Consider the following 16,886-nt stretch of genomic DNA (forward strand, 5'->3'; position numbering starts at 1 on the left):
AGTATGTTGTATCTTCATTTTCATTAAATTCTAAAAAGTTTTTAATTTCTTTCTTTATTTCTTCCTTGACCAGGTTATCATTGAGTAGAGCATTGTTCAATTTCCACGTATATGTGGGCATTCTTCCCTTATTGTTATTGAAGACCAGTTTTAGGCCGTGGTGGTCCGATAGCATGCATGGGATTATTTCTATCTTTCTGTACCTGTTGAGGCCCGTTTTTTGACCAATTATATGGTCAATTTTGGAGAAAGTACCATGAGGAGCTGAGAAGAAGGTATATCCTTTTGCTTTAGGATAGAATGTTCTATAAATATCCGTTAAGTCCATTTGGCTCATGACTTCTCTTAGTCTGTCGACATCACTGTTTAATTTCTGTTTCCATGATCTGTCCATTGATGAGAGTGGGGTGTTGAAATCTCCCACTATTATTGTGTGAGGTGCAATGTGTGTTTTGAGCTTTAGTAAGGTTTCTTTTACGTATGTAGGTGCCCTTGTATTTGGGGCATAGATATTTAGGATTGAGAGTTCATCTTGGTGGATTTTTCCTTTGATGAATATGAAGTGTCCTTCCTTATCTTTTTTGATGACTTTTAGTTGGAAATTGATTTTATTTGATATTAGAATGGCTACTCCAGCTTGCTTCTTCTGACCATTTGCTTGGAAAGTTGTTTTCCAGCCTTTCACTCTGAGGTAGTGTCTGTCTTTGTCTCTGAGGTGTGTTTCCTGTAGGCAGCAGAATGCAGGGTCCTCCTTGCGTATCCAGTTTGTTAATCTATGTCTTTTTATTGGGGAGTTGAGGCCATTGATATTGAGAGATATTAAGGAATAGTGATTATTGTTTCCCTTTATATTCATATTTGGATGTGAGGTTATGTTTGTGTGCTTTCATTCTCTTTGTTTTGTTGCCAAGACGATTAGTTTCTTGCTTCTTCTAGGGTATAGCTTGCCTCCTTATGTTGGGCTTTACCATTTATTATCCTTTGTAGTGCTGGATTTGTAGAAAGATATTGTGTAAATTTGGTTTTGTCATGGAATATCTTGGTTTCTCCATCAATGTTAATTGAGAGTTTTGCTGGATACAGTAACCTGGGCTGGCATTTGTGTTCTCTTAGGGTCTGTATGACATCAGTCCAGGATCTTCTGGCCTTCATAGTTTCTGGCGAGAAGTCTGGTGTGATTCTGATAGGTCTCCCTTTATATGTTACTTGACCTTTTTCCCTTACTGCTTTTAATATTCTTTCTTTATTTTGTGCGTTTGGTGTTTTGACTATTATGTGACGGGAGGTGTTTCTTTTCTGGTCCAATCTATTTGGAGTTCTGTAGGCTTCTTGTATGTCTATGGGTATCTCTTTTTTTAGGTTAGGGAAGTTTTCTTCTATGATTTTGTTGAAGATATTTACTGGTCCTTTGAGCTGGGAGTCTTCACTCTCTTCTATACCTATTATCCTTAGGTTTGATCTTCTCATTGAGTCCTGGATTTCCTGTATGTTTTGGACCAGTAGCTTTTTCCGCTTTACATTATCTTTGACAGTCGAGTCAATGATTTCTATGGAATCTTCTGCTCCTGAGATTCTCTCTTCCATCTCTTGTATTCTGTTGGTGAAGCTTGTATCTACAGCTCCTTGTCTCTTCTTTTGGTTTTCTATATCCAGGGTTGTTTCCATGTGTTCTTTCTTGATTGCTTCTATTTCCATTTTTAATTCCTTCAACTGTTTGATTGTGTTTTCCTGGAATTCTTTCAGGGATTTTTGTGTCTCCTCTCTATGGGCTTCTACTTGTTTATTTATGTTTTCCTGGAATTCTTTCAGGGATTTTTGCGATTCCTCTCTGTAGGCTTCTACTTGTTCTCTAAGGGAGTTCTTCATGTCTTTCTTGAAGTCCTCCAGCATCATGATCAAATATGATTTTGAAACTAGATCTTGCTTTTCTGGTGTGTTTGGATATTCCGTGTTTGCTTTCGTGGGAGAATTGGGCTCCGATGATGCCATGTAGTCTTGGATTCTGTTGCTTGTGTTCCTGCGCTTGCCTCTCGCCATCAGATTATCTCTAGTGTTACTTTGTTCTGCTATTTCTGACAGTTGCTAGACTGTCCTATAAGCCTGTGTGTCAGGAGTGCTGTAGACCTGTTTTCCTCTCTTTCAGTCAGTTATGGGGACAGAGTGTTCTGCTTTCGGGCGTGTAGTTTTTCCTCTCTACAGGTCTTCAGCTGTTCCTGTGGGCCTGTATCTTGAGTTCACCAGGCAGCTTTCTTGCAGCAGAAAATTTGGTCCTACCTGTGGTCCCGAGGCTCAAGTTCACTCATGGGGTGCTGCCCACGGGCTCTCTGCAGAGGCAGCAATCAGGAAGACCTGTGCCGCCCCTTCCGGGAGCTTCAGTGCATCAGGGTTCCAGATGGTTTTGGCTTTTTCCTCTGGCGTCCGAGATGTGTGTGCAGGGAGCAGTCTCTTCTTGTTTCCCAGGCTTGTCTGCCTCTCTGAAGGTTTAGCTCTCCCTACCACGGGATTTGGGTGCAGAGAACTGTTTATCCGGTCTGTTTCTTTCAGGTTCCGGTGGTGTCTCAGGCAGGGGTCCTGCCGCTCCTGGGCCCTCCCCCACGGGAGCCCAGAGGCCTTATACAGTTTCCTCTTGGGCCAGGGATGTGGGCAGGGGTGAGCAGTGTTGGTGGTCTCTTCCGCTCTGCAGCCTCAGGAGTGCCCACCTGACCAGGCGGTTGGGTCTCTCTCTCACCGGGTCTGGGAGCAGAGAGCTGCTGCGGGCCGGGATCCGCGGGTGTGGGACTTCCGGTAAACACAGAACGTGCCCGGTCCTAGAGAAATTCTGCTTCCGTGTGGCCCAAGCTCACCAGGCAGCTTTCTTGCAGCAGAAATTTTGGTCTTACCTGTGGTCCCGAGGCTCAGGTTCGCTCGTGGGGTGCTGCCCAGGGGCTCTCTGCAGCGGCAGCCGCAATTTATTATTCTAATTATGTGAGTTTTAGTACATCATGAAATACTGGATAAGACATTAAGCATTTTTCTTATTACTCATGATTGCCTTTAGTACGTGCACAAATGTGTACATTTGTGTGTGTGTCCACACTTACTCTCAGCAATGTGATTTCATATGAATTTAGAAATATTTTTTCTATATCTGTGAATATCGATACTGGAATTTTGATAGGAATTGCACAAAATTGGCAGGACACTTTGTGTAATGTGGATATTTTCTCTCTTTTGTTTTTACTTTTTAGACAGGGCCTTACTAAGTAGGCTGGCCCAGAACTCACTGTGTAGACCAGGGTGGTCTTAATTAAGATGGCCACCTGGTTTCTGTACACCAGTCTGTAATGACTCTCTTTTCATATCTCAGTGGTAAATATTACTGCATGAAGCTGGATTAGATCTGCCCTTACACTTCACTTACTAGCATGTTCTTGAGTGCTTCTGCATGTATACTTATAGAAAGTATAATCCATTTTTCTTATAATGTTTCTATTATTGTATTTTGAAGGTAATGCTTCCCTGGAACTATTCCTATTTCCTTGATTTTTTAAAGAAATTTAAGGAGAATATTTGGACTGATACCACTTTTTTCTCTAAGAGATTAGGGTGACTCATCTGGGACGTCATCAGAACATGGAGTGTTCACTGAGAGGAGGTTAATGTTATCACTGATTTGATCTATTTGTAGTGTGTGTGTGTGTCTGTGTGTCTGTGTGTCTGTGTGTCTGTGTGTGTGTCTCTTTCTCTCTCTCTCTTTCTCTCTCTCTCTCTCTCTTTCTCTCTCTCTCTCTGTGTGTGTGTGTGTGTGTGCATGCGTGCACATACATGTGCATGTACAACGGTCAGAAGACTGTATGGAATCTTTTGGAGCTGCCCCATGTGTGTGTTGATGACTCAGATCCTGAGAAAGAACATTATTCCTCCTTTCTACTAAGCCAACTCTCAAGTCCTCACTTCATTCATGGGAGACTATATTGGATGGACAACATAGTATGTTTTTCTTAGGTTATTGATATTCTGTATATAAAAGAGTCTGTCGTAGTCTCTTAGACTCCGCTTTACTTCCCTGGCATCTTGTAGAACACCAAGTCTTTCCTTTGTGTACATTTTCTCTTTTTCTTAGTTCAACTAAGTTTGTTAGTTTGGCTTTTCTTAAAAAAGAAAAAGAAAAATGAAACTTGATTTTCTTGACTCTTACCTTTTCTTGTAGTTTCAGAACTCACTAAAAAAACTTATTTAGTTAGTTTTATGTTAGAGTTTTGTCTTCATGCATGCCGGTGCGCTGTGTGTGTGCCTAGGGTCCATGGTTGTTTTGAGGCTCCATGTGGGAGCTGAGAATTGGATGCTGAGAATTGAATCCAGGCCCTCTAAAGGAGAAGCCAGTACACCTAACTGCTGAGTCAGTTCTACAGTTCCTTGCTTTTTTCAATCATGATTATTTCTTCTCTCTGCTATCCTTTGGCTTACTTTGTTCTTTAAGGGGTGTGTGTGTGTGTGTGTGTGTGTGTGTGTGTGTGTGTGTGTGTGTAAGAGAGAGACAGAGAGAGAGAGAGAGAGAGAGAGAGAGAGAGAGAGAGAGAGAGAGAATACCAGACCTCTGTTGCTCTCTACCTTGTATCCTGAAATTGGTCCTCTAGCTTGAACTCACAACTCGATAGTTGAGCTGGTCTAACTAGTCAGAGTGCTCCAGAGATCCGCATCTATGCCTCCAGCATGCTAGGATTACACCGGTCTATAATGCCACAGGCAGGCTATATTGACATGCATATCGGGTATCCAGATACTCATGCTCACATTTGTGTGGCAAGCTCTTCCCCAGTGAGCAACCTTCCATCCCTGTTTCACTTAGTTTCATTACAGACATATTAGTGGCTCAGGACCATGTTTCTTTCCAAGAGTCTGTCAGTTGTCTAAAATTGTTCCTGGCATTCATGTCTGATTTCAAGCCATTGTGATCAGAAAGGATGCCTTCTCCAAATCCAGCCTTCTTGTATTAGCTGAGTATCACATAGGATCTGTCCTAGAGAATGTTCTGTGAGTGCTTGAAAATAGTATGTATTGTTGGGTGGAATATTACATACAATGACATTAAATTGATTCTTGATAAATACTGATCAAGACATGTTTCCTTAGGAATTTTCTATCTGAATGAGCCATCACTGACAGTGCTATTGTATTGAAGCCCCTTTATGATTTTATCACACCCTTCATCTCTGGTGTTTCAGATCCTCTAACATGTAGATGCTCTGGTCTAGGATGCTGGCTTAGCTAGGATTTTACTATTGTGAACAGACACTACTACCAAGGTAACTCTTCATCATCAACTCTGTTCATCACCACAGTCATCTAGATATTCTGAATATTGTTCTCTGTTCCGTATCATTGACTTTTGTGTTGTCGTTTGTCTCATGTTATCCATCTCTATCTTTGTGCTTAAATAAGAAGTTTTAGAGTGGTGAGCTTCATAAGATTTGATTTGTCTGAGGAAGCTGTTATTCTCTTATTTATGAAGGACAGCCTTGTCCAACATTGTACTCCTGAGACAAAAGTGACCAGTGCTCCAAGTTTGCGTGTATTTGCATTTAGGAATATCTTGGAAGGGCCTCACATTTCTCTGAATAGGTGGGGGAAAAAACCACCAAGTATGCTTAAAACAGGTCTGAACGGAGGACACCCAGCAAGGTGCAGATCTTGAAATCGATGAACATTAGTAGGTTGTCGATGAACAATCAGTGTGCTTACTGGGTGCAGTGTGTTCATAAATCCTTTCCCTCACATGAGCATCACTATTTCCTTCTGCTAACTGCACAGTGCTAAGCACATCAGGAAGCTTTTGTTGACTTGTTTCTCTGTTTGGACTGATGCTCAGAGGTCTCCTGCATTATCAAGGCCTTGATACCATTCGAGTTTGTGTCTGGCAATTTGAATGGTATGTGAATCTGTGTTTTCTCAGATGCTGGAGCCCGCACATACATGTACGAGTTTCAATATCGCCCAAGCTTCTCATCAAAAATGAAACCAAGTACGGTGGTAGGAGATCATGGAGACGAAATCTACTCTGTCTTTGGTGCTCCAATTTTAAGAGGTAATGGTGTCTTACTGCCTTTGAGCTTGCAGCTAGGAGCTGTGGGTTCCAAGGCTTCTGTGGCCTCGAACAAATTTCTCCTCCTCTCTTGATGTTCATTTCTCAACTCAGTGGGACAGGGATGAGCTCAACTCTCAGGTTTCCAGATTTTCTCCCACTCCAGCATACAAAAGACATACTCCTGGGAAGCCAGCAATATTCTGCATCAAGATCCTGATCAGTAATGCACCAAGAGAAATGGGTCACCTGAGTGTCCCATTTGAAAACAAGAATGCCACTGATGCTTCGTTCCCCATTCATAATGTGAATGAGGATGAGGTCAAGCTATTTCTGACTATGAGTCAGATGTCATGTGCATCAGTCTGCCTGTAGGCATACCTGTCTACATGCTATTTTAACTATATTGTAATTAATAATATAACATTTAAAGAAAACCTTTCAGAATGTCTTCAATAGCTCAACTTTCAGTAGTTGCTATAATTCATGACTGTGATCCACTTCATATCTAATTGTGGGTTATGGGGAATAAGAAAAGATACAAGGCACAGCAATCCCATTGACCTTGTGATCCACAGAATTCTTCATCTGTGGCATTTCCATGTCAAGTAGACTAGAATTGTACATGGATGATCACAACAGAATGTACTGCATGCCTGCTCTGTGGTAGATCAGTTATTCTCAAACAGAAAGTATACACCAGCTAAGCACAATCCTCTAGCAATGAAAAATTTGATTCTACAGCTTTGGTGTAAAAGTCCAAACTTCACTCTTTTAATAAGCTCTTGAGTGATACTGTGCTCATTAGCTCATGAACCATGAACTGAATCAAAAAGATTATTCTTATTCCTCACAGGTGGTACCTCAAAAGAGGAGATCAATCTCAGCAAGATGATGATGAAATTCTGGGCAAACTTTGCTAGGAATGGGTGAGTCTGATGACCCAGATGGAGCCAAGTTGATGAGAGAGATGAGACAATAGGGTACCCTTAAGTAAGAGGTGACTTTGAAAATTTAAGTCTTTGGCTCCAACCCCGTGACCCAGGGCTCTGACAATGGACCTCCTCCTCCTCCTCCTCCTCCTCTTCCTCCTCCCCCTCCTCCTCCTCCTCCTCCTCCTCCTCCTCCTCTTCTTCTTCTTCTTCTTCTTCTTCTTCTTCTTCTTCTTCTTCTTCTTCTTCTACTTTCTATTTGTACTGCAGAGGTCATTAGAAGACATAAACCAGAGAACCCTATAAATACCACAAGAATGTATGGAACGTATAACAGCTTTAAGGAATTCCAATTGATTCTGTTCCCAGGAATCCCAATGGACAGGGCCTGCCCCATTGGCCAGAGTATGACCAAAAGGAAGGTTATCTTCAGATTGGAGCCACCACTCAACAAGCCCAGAAGCTAAAAGAAAAAGAAGTGGCTTTCTGGTCTGAGCTTCTGGCTATGAAGCCACTGCATGCAGGACACACTGAGCTATGAACGGGAGGCTCTGCCAGCCTCATCCTCAGGGCAGCTCACATGGAAGATGGTTTTGGCCAAGGCTTTGAGGAGACTTCAGAACTGTGTGGTGGGAGTGGGCAGAGGCCAGGGAGAGGATATTTGCACATGTGGACTCAAACTGAAAAATAAATTTTGTTTTATAAATCAATAATCGGAGATGAATCTATGTACCTCAGAGACAGATGATGTCATGGGAAGATGCCTCTGCAGAGAATCACTCTATGGAATGGTTACCCAGAAATCTAAAGACAAGTACAGGGTAAAGAAGAGGGCATTTTGTCTCACCTTCTATTTGCTTCTGAGCGATGACAGCAATACATGAAGAAATTACTTTAAAGGGTTTGGTGGACTGTTAAGTGAATGCTAATAGGAGAGTTATAAGGTCCCTAGAACCACAGATCCAAGGAGAAATCACACACATAACTGATTTCTCCATGTATATCTGTCACAAGTTTATGAGCAAAGTTCAGAGTACGCATGAAACATAAGAAACGCACCACAAAATACAATGATTACAAATACTTATTCAACGATTGTTGGGACACCAACACAATAATATCATGGGCTCTAACCCAACAATGATTGATGGTTTCAATACCCTACTCTTTTTTTTTCTTTTTTTCTTTATTAACTTGAGTATTTCTTATTTACATTTCGAATGCTATTCCCTTTCCCGGTTTCCAGGCCAACATCCCCTTAACCACTCCCCCTCCCTGTCTATATGGGTGTTCCCCTCCCCATCCTCCCCCCATTACCGCCCTCCCCCCAACAATCACGTTCACTGGGGGTTCAGTCTTGGCAGGACCAAGGGCTTCCCCTTCCACTGGTGCTCTTACTAGGCTATTCATTGCTACCTACGAGGTTGGAGCCCAGGATCAGTCCATGTATAGTCTTTGGGTAGTGGCTTAGTCCCTGGAAGCTCTGGTTGGTTGGCATTGTTGTTCATATGGGGTCTCGAGCCCCTTCAAGCTCTTCCAGTCCTTTCTCTGATTCCTTCAACAGGGGTCCCGTTCTCAGTTCAGTGGTTTGCTGTTGGCATTCGCCTACGTATTTGCTGTATTCTGGCTGTGTCTCTCAGGAGAGATCTACATCCGGCTCCTGTCGGTCTGCACTTCTTTGCTTCATCCATCTTGTCTAATTTCGTGGCTGTATATGTATGGGCCACATATGGGGCAGGCTCTGAATGGGTGTTCCTTCTGCCTCTGTTTTAATCTTTGCCTCCCTATTCCCTGCCAAGGGTATTCTTGTTCCCCATTTAAAGAAAGAGTGAAGGATTCGCATTTTGATCATCCGTCTTGAGTTTCATGTGTTCTGTGCATCTAGGGTAATTCAAGCATTTGGGCTAATAGCCACTTATCAATGAATGCATACCATGTGTGTTTTTCTGTGATTGGGTTACCTCACTCAGGATGATATTCTCCAGTTCCCTCCATTTGCCTATGAATTTCATAAAGTCATTGTTTTTGATAGCTGAGTAATATTCCATTGTGTAGATGTACCACATTTTCTGTATCCATTCCTCTGTTGAAGGGCATCTGGGTTCTTTCCAGCTTCTGCCTATTATAAATAAGGCTGCTATGAACATAGTGGAGCACGTGTCTTTTTTATATGTTGGGACATCTTTTGGGTATATACCCAAGACAGGTATAGCTGGGTCCTCAGGTAGTTCAATGTCCAATTTTCTGAGGAACCTCCAGACTGATTTCCAGAATGGTTGTACTAGTCTGCAACCCCACCAACAATGGAGGAGTGTTCCTCTTTCTCCGCATCCTTGCCAGCATTTGCTGTCACCTGAGTTTTTGATCTTAACCATTCTCACTGGTGTGAGGTGAAATCTCAGGGTTGTTTTGATTTGCATTTCCCTTATGACTAAAGATGTTGAATATTTCTTTAGGTGTTTCTCAGCCATTCGGCATTCCTCAGCTGTGAATTCTTTGTTTAGCTCTGAACCCCATTTTTAATAGGGTTATTTGTCTCCCTGCGGTCTAACTTCTTGAGTTCTTTGTATATTTTGAATATAAGCTCCTTTGTCAAAAATCAAGTGACCATAAGTGTGTGGGTTCATTTCTGGGTCTTCAGTTCTATTCCATTGGTCTATCTGTCTGTCTCTGTACCAATACCCTGCAGTTTTTATCACTATTGCTCTGTAATACTGCTTGAATTCAGGGATAGTGATTCCCCCTGAAGTCCTTTTATTGTTGGGGATAGTTTTAGCTATCCTGGGTTTTTTGTTATTCCAGATGAATTTGCAAATTGTTCTGTCTAACTCTTTGAAGAATTGGATTGGTATTTTGATGGGGATTACATTGAATCTGTAGATCGCTTTTGGTAAAATGGCCATTTTTACTATATTAATCCTGCCAATCCATGAGCATGGGAGATCTTTCCATCTTCTGAGGCCTTCTTCAATTTCTTTCTTCAGAGGCTTGAAGTTCTTATTGTACATATCTTTTACTTGCTTGGTTAAAGTCACACCAAGGTACTTTATATTATTTGTCAATACCATACTCTTAACAATCAAATTTTTAGGTTATCAAATAGAATAATTAAATTACCCTAAATGTCACATGGATTTAACAGAAATTTACAGAGTATTTTATCTAGCAGATGCAGAATCCAAGTTCACTTTATCATCTTATATTCTCCAAACAGGTCATATTTTAAACAATAAAGGAAGTCTTAGCAAACATAAAGGATTGATAAACTAAATATAAAACGTACAATAATTTCTTTCATTGTGCTAGTTCATAAGGGAATAAAACCAGAAAAACAAGAAAAATCTGTAGAAATGGAGACTGAACAATATAATTCACAATGAACAGCGATTCACTGAAGAAATAGGGGAAAGGGAGGGTTGTAAAATTCCTTAAGTGAAATAAGAACAGAAATACAGCATATAGGACTGAGATAAAACAAAAGTAGTTCTGGGGGAAATTCTCTATCATGACCATCTACAGTCTTATGTCTTGAAGAAGACATAATTATGCATCAAAGGGACTTAAATTCACAGAATAGTACCTCCCTGGGCTGTAGAATACTTATTAGTTTATCAGCTCATGGAAATTTTTCCAAAATAGATAAGTTGAAGAGATTTGATCTTAAAGGAACTAAAGATTCCTAAAAATGAAGCAAATGATGTAGTAATGCATCCAGAGAACTTAAAAATAAGTGGTTGGGTAAAACAACCAAATACACAACAGGGGAATGAAAAGAGGTAGCCATACACAAAAGCATGAAGAGGCTACACTGTTGGAACAGGCTAGCCAGCAATTCCAGAGACACACCACTTTGCTGTACATTGTGCATTCCCACGAAGAGAGAGGCCATGTACTTCGGTAAATGTTTGAAGAATCAGTGCACAAGTACATTCATGGATTATGAGATGCCAGTAGAGTTTGTTTACCATATAAACGTTATGTCCAAAGGTTCTTTCTCTGAGAGGTAAACTTCCTTGAGCCTGAGTATGCACCTTGCCTAGCCAAGTCACTTGACAGGAATACTGTGAAGATAATTTAAGAATCGTCTGAAGGTCTGTAGGTGGTGAGGTTTCTTCCTAACTTGAGAATATGGATTCTAGGAAATGCCAGTCCCAGAGAGGCTGTGAGAAATGTGTTCTCACTTCCCAGCTGAGCAGAGTGGGAATGAGAGGTATTCTAATATGTTCATCTTTGTAAAAGGACCCCAGACCAACCCTTGCCACTAACTGCAGGCAGCTGCCTGCTGCTGTCTGCTCTTGAGAGTTCAAGAGCATTGAATTGAGGTGAGAGTGCTGGAGGGAAAACTGCTTATGTAAGAAGCTGTTGGATGAGTTTCTAGCCACTTGTAATCTGAGTATTGGGTACTGACTGTTCAGATAAAAGTGGGTAAACTCTTGGTGGGCGTGGCTTGGAGGTCCCAACTGGCACCCAGAGAGCTCTTTGGAAGGGAGAGCTTTTCTGTCATCTTAAATTACATAATTGGGCTGGTTGAGCAAGACTTAAGGAGGCGAGTCTGCAGGTCCACAACAGAAGCTTTGCTAAAGGAACAAATAGCCCACAGATCCGCAGAACCCTTGTCCTTCCACAATGCGCCTCTACCCTCTGGTCTGGCTTTTTCTTGCTGCGTGCACAGCTTGGGGTAAGTTCTTCTGGGAACCAATGTTTGTGTGTACATTTTATGTCTTCGTTTTCAGCACAAGTAGGTGATGCTGTGGACAAAATAGTGCCAGTCGCTTGGTAAGTTTTGCTTTCTGCTCTTGAAGGGGTATATCGAAGTCCAAAGAGCCTGGATCTCACGGAGACATAGAGGCAGACAGACACCTGGATACCTAGGCACAGGAGGCACGGGAAAGCTGAAGAAAGCTTATTCTGTTTCCCTGTGATTCTTAGTCAACTTGCAAGCAGGTCACAGAGAGAGGCTGAGCAAAACATTGAAAGCATAAAGTCAGGAGCCTAGATAAACTAGGGTGGCTCCTAGTCAATACCTCCAATTTGATATCCTAAAGTTTGCAGTGCCTGGGAGATGCTGTGCCTAGGAGACCCAGCTCTAAAGCAGAGATGACCAGAGCACCTTTGTCACTGAGGATAAAATGCATGGCTGCTTCTGCAGCACCTAAGACGGTGCTGGGTCCAGATGATAGGTGAAGAGGTAGGCAAAAGGTTAGGCTGAAAACTTAATGGGTTAATAGAAATTTCAATGTGCTTAAATTAGACAATTGAGATGATGTCATACCGAAGCTCCAAAGAGACTGGGACAGGTTACAGGGATGGTGTAGAAGAGGAAACAATGAGGTCAGTAAGGATGCCAGAGCAAGGGAGAGGCAGGGACAAGAGCCATGGTAGTAGTTTTGCCTGGAAAGAAGAGAGGTGACGGGGGTGTGAGGTGGTTATGTCTAGATTGTGGAGATCAGGATAGGTGGGGTAGCCCAGACAAAAGACACTCAGATAAGATGGGGGATGGGACCTGCATTAGTTAAGCCCTCAGGACCCTAAATCCCCCAGCCTGCAATGCCACCCTATTTTCACCTTTTTATAGTTGATGCTTGGTGCTTTGAAATCTTGCCTGTTCACCTGCCAAGACTTCTTTGAGGAATTCTGTAAAGAGAATGAATGTGCTTGGACACAGCAAATGTTTAGTAACGCACCCTGATAGTGTACAATTCTAAATACATAATTACATAATATCTGCGCCATTGCTATGTATCCACTTGACACAAGCATATGACCCCAGGTAATCTTTCTACCCATTTCAGGGTAGACTATCACTGAGCTGACACAGGTTATATCTCCTGAGGCTTTACCCCGTTCTTACAAGTGCTGAACATACATCTGCATCTCACCCCATCCTCCTTGGTCTTTCAGAATATCACAAAGTTGGTTGTATATGTACATGTCTACCAGAAAGTTCATCGTTCTTTGTAATAACTAGTAACAACAGCTTGAATATTCACAATGTGCAGCTGGCTGTTGATAGCATGAGACATAGAGGCTGGATCCCATGAGGAGTTTTCAGTTCTATTGACTACTTTCCACTAAATTTGAAAATTTCCCTGTCTTTTCTGGCCACAAACTTTGAGGAAGATGCCATCTTGTCTGAATTCAAAGACCTTGCCCAATGAGAAATGTTCTCACAAACTGAGGGCCCTGAAGTCAGACAAGAGAAGACATCAGGAAGGCCAAGACCAAGTGTCTCTAAGTCCACCAACCATGCAAAGAAGGACTAGGTTGGCTTGTGCAGGTCCCACAATGGGTAGAAAGAGAAGAGGTGAGGAAGTTGTAGAGACTGTCTGTTCTATAAGAATGAAAGCAATAGGGCAAACGGTTTTGATGCTGTTTCTCTTCTCTGGAAGACCATGTGCAGAACTCCAAGAAGAATGTTCTGGAAGTATGTTGTCTGCTTTACCACAGAGCTCTTTCTGCTGCTTATTTGTTTACTAAGACCCAACCCTTTACTCAGTCATCCAGGGTCTTCCCTGGTATGCAGTTTCTCTTCTAGGGTTATCTTTCTCTGTCATGAACTCCTCCTGGTGGCAGTCATAGGACACCCACCCTTCCCAGCTGGGCTATGTGCTGTCTGTGAGCCACAGCATTCTTTCTCATTCCTGCAATTTCATCCCCCTTCCCACTCCCTTTGCTACTCCCCACACTGTAAGACACAACTCTTTTTTTTTTTAGACCCAATTGATAAGATATAATTGCCTACTTAAACATACAAAGCCATCCATCCCTTAGGAACATTGATAACAACCTGTAAATACACAGAACAGAATCTTAACATCACCTGCCATGGCTTCTCCCTTCTCTCTCTCTCTGTCTCCTGTCTCTTCCTTTTTCTCCTAGTCTCCTCCTCTTCCTTCAAACTTCTCTCCCGCCCATCCTTCCTTCTCCTCCAATGATAGGCCTCCTTCTATCCTGTACCTGCCCCTCACCTGTACTTTTCAAATTCAATGGGGAGGTGCTTCTGGTGAAGTCACCTGAGTCCTGAGTCCTTGACTAGGCAGCTGTCCTGGGGGCAGTGGAATTAGCATCAAAATACAGATAACTTCAGGGCAAACCACAACATTTCCCCCTTTTTGTCCAGTTATAAAGCCTTTTCACTTATATATAAATTGAGTACAATTATTACCATTCTACAATTTATAAACTATACTCAATATCCAGTCCATCACTATATCAGTTAGACAGAACATTTAGTCTCAAGCTGGAATGAATAACTAAGACACAACTCTTGTGTGATCAATTAGGAGTCTCTCTCTCTTTCGACTGCTATATCCCTTTCCTGGCTCTACCCCAGTAGAAAATCTCATGAATCTCAATATTAAGTCAAGTGTGTCTGCTGCCATGTATACAAGGTGAGCCTCCCTGAGGACAGGGACAACCTCTTGTCTATCTTCTTACCCAGCTTGCAGCTCAGCACGAGGATCCTAGTGGATAAACATTTCCAGTGGAAACCAAAACTCATTTTCATGCTTGATACCTCTCTTATCAAATGACTTAGGCCAGATGCTTTTAAGACACCAATATACTTTAGACTTTAATTAGCCCTCTGAGATGAGGACAATTTTCTTCATTTAGTATTATGTAAGAAGCAAATGAGACCTAGAAAGCATTGGGTGACTTTATCAATGCCATCAGTTCTGAAGTCACAAACCCACCAAGAATGCAAATTGACCTTTTCCTTACTGATGTGTCCTTATTTTTTCTTGTCCGACAGGGTACCCATCCTCACCACCTGTGGTGAACACTGTTAAAGGCAAAGTCCTGGGGAAGTATGTCAATTTGGAAGGATTTGCACAGCCTGTGGCTGTTTTCCTGGGAATCCCCTTCGCCAAGCCCCCTCTTGGCTCCTTGAGGTTTGCTCCACCACAGCCTGCAGAGCCTTGGAACTTTGTGAAGAATACTACCTCCTACCCACCTATGTAAGCCACTGGCATAGGCCTGTTTCAAAATAAAGGGGATGAAGATGTTTTAGTCCCATCTTGAACCTTGACAATGCTTGGGTGTGGGTGGGTAGGACTACATGGGTGAAGAGAACAATGGAGGTGACTTTAAGTTCTTATGCCCAGGTCTATCCAGCCACCTAATCACCACTGAACAATAGCTGGTGTCCCCCACTCAGTCTTAGAACCAAGTGAAAAGCCAAGGAGTCCAGATAGCCTAAAAATGTCAGTGTAGGCAGTGATTGTTTCCTTGGTAAGGTACTTGTGAGGATTCAAGGATTCCACTCCTGGCGGTGTCCTTACTACTGAATGCTTTTCTTCTAAAAATACCATTGGCTATATTTTTCCATTCTGATTGCAAATGTAAGACACAAATACTGAAAACAGAAAAAGCACTGGAACACACAGAAGCAAATGTAACCAAGTGAAAAAATCAGGTGCAATCCAGGTGCTCATAATTACTGTGAGCATCTGAGGTCATATCTCCAGTTTTTTGTCTGTGTTTGTCCTCCCTTTATGCATGGGTTATGAGTATGGAACATTTGGGGGACGATTTGCACATTTATAGCATCAAAATTATTCTTCACTATCAATGCAACAGCCAAGGTTTAGCAGTTACATTAACTAGATATGAAATTAGACTCTATGCATCCAATCTTTAATTTGGGTTAAGTTCTTTCCATGTTGTTGACAGTGTGACAACATGGTGATGAATTTTTAACCAAATAGTTACATGGAATCATGGAGATTTGGGGAGAAAGTTAAGAAGTGATATTTCTGAGTCCAGAAGTAGGAATTTGAATAAGGTTGTCTCCAGAAATATTTAAAATGAACACTGTTCTCCCAGGCAAACATGAAAACCCTTGCTCGGAGGAACTCTTCCTATGCTTTACCTTTTTCAAAACATGTATGTATTAGATAAGCAACATGAGCTGATAAGAATTTAAGAATGCAACATTAGTCTTTATTTGAGAGTTCTAAACACTAGTGAAGTTGAACTCTTCATCACTCATTGGTCATTCGGTTCCTAGTTCTATGAATTATGATCCTTTCCCCCATTGGGTAGGATAATTACCTAGGCTAGACACAAAGGTCACCTTTTCTATTCCACTTCCGCCATGCAACATCTGTGGAGGCTTGGCATTTGAGCACCTCTGCTCTCTCTTGGACAAACTGGGAGCAAGGTGCGATCTGTAGAACAAAATAATGGACACTTGGGGTTAATGTCTTTAATGACACCTACTCCAGAAGAAGTTGATCAGTGCCTGCAACTCTGAAGAACTCAATTATTGCTACCAATTCCACTCTACAATGGGCACTTAATCAGGACAACCCACAGTGATTCCTGATGGACTAGCAAGATAAAAGAACCTTGGCAGGCCAGATGGTGAGACTCTTAGAGACGCATTACTCACCTCACCTGTCCCTGACAGGCTAAAGGCAGAGCAAGAAATTCAGCCATGATTACTCAGCATGTCAGTGGTGGAGGCAAGTCCAGAATGATGTCTTCTTATGTGTCTGCTAAAGATATAACCTCTAGCCTATAATGGGTAATTTTCCTAGATGATAGAAGACTCCCAAAGATGGGAGCATGTGTACCTACAGAAGCATTGTCATAATCGAGCCTAGCAGGGTGCAGAGTTCTGTTCAAACATGGCAAGGAATACTCTATCCTAGGAAATATGACATCAGCATGTGAATATCTCACTTTATGGTACACAGTATTCCAAAGGCTCCAGGAAGGGAGAGATGTCAAGTCCTCCCTCTGAATGTTTAGGAGACTCTCGAGTCTTAGTAGTTCCACCAGGAATCTCAAAACTCTATTAATCTCTAACCATGACTCTAATCCAGTGAGCATAACTTTAGCTGTGTGCTCAAAATTCCAAGTACAAGGTCGTGTCCTGTGCAAGGTTC

At 42.0% G+C, this 16,886-nt stretch overlaps 2 protein-coding genes across 2 annotated transcripts in view; both read left to right on the forward strand.

The window, feature by feature from the left end:
- Ces1e (carboxylesterase 1E) overlaps positions 1 to 7,703 on the forward strand; it is a 36,456-nt gene extending 28,753 nt beyond the window's left edge. Inside the window, exons 12-14 of the mRNA NM_031565.3 lie at positions 5,933 to 6,064; positions 6,918 to 6,990; positions 7,363 to 7,703. Coding sequence (NP_113753.2) covers positions 5,933 to 6,064; positions 6,918 to 6,990; positions 7,363 to 7,534 — 377 coding nt within the window. The 3' untranslated portion in view covers positions 7,535 to 7,703. The remainder of the gene's footprint in view (positions 1 to 5,932; positions 6,065 to 6,917; positions 6,991 to 7,362) is intronic.
- Positions 7,704 to 11,568: 3,865 nt separating this feature from the next.
- Ces1d (carboxylesterase 1D) overlaps positions 11,569 to 16,886 on the forward strand; it is a 38,546-nt gene continuing 33,228 nt past the window's right edge. Inside the window, exons 1-2 of the mRNA NM_133295.3 lie at positions 11,569 to 11,671; positions 14,747 to 14,951. Coding sequence (NP_579829.3) covers positions 11,620 to 11,671; positions 14,747 to 14,951 — 257 coding nt within the window. The 5' untranslated portion in view covers positions 11,569 to 11,619. The remainder of the gene's footprint in view (positions 11,672 to 14,746; positions 14,952 to 16,886) is intronic.

This window comes from Rattus norvegicus, chromosome 19, assembly GCF_036323735.1.
Source record: "Rattus norvegicus strain BN/NHsdMcwi chromosome 19, GRCr8, whole genome shotgun sequence".
Taxonomy (NCBI): Eukaryota; Metazoa; Chordata; class Mammalia; order Rodentia; family Muridae; genus Rattus; species Rattus norvegicus.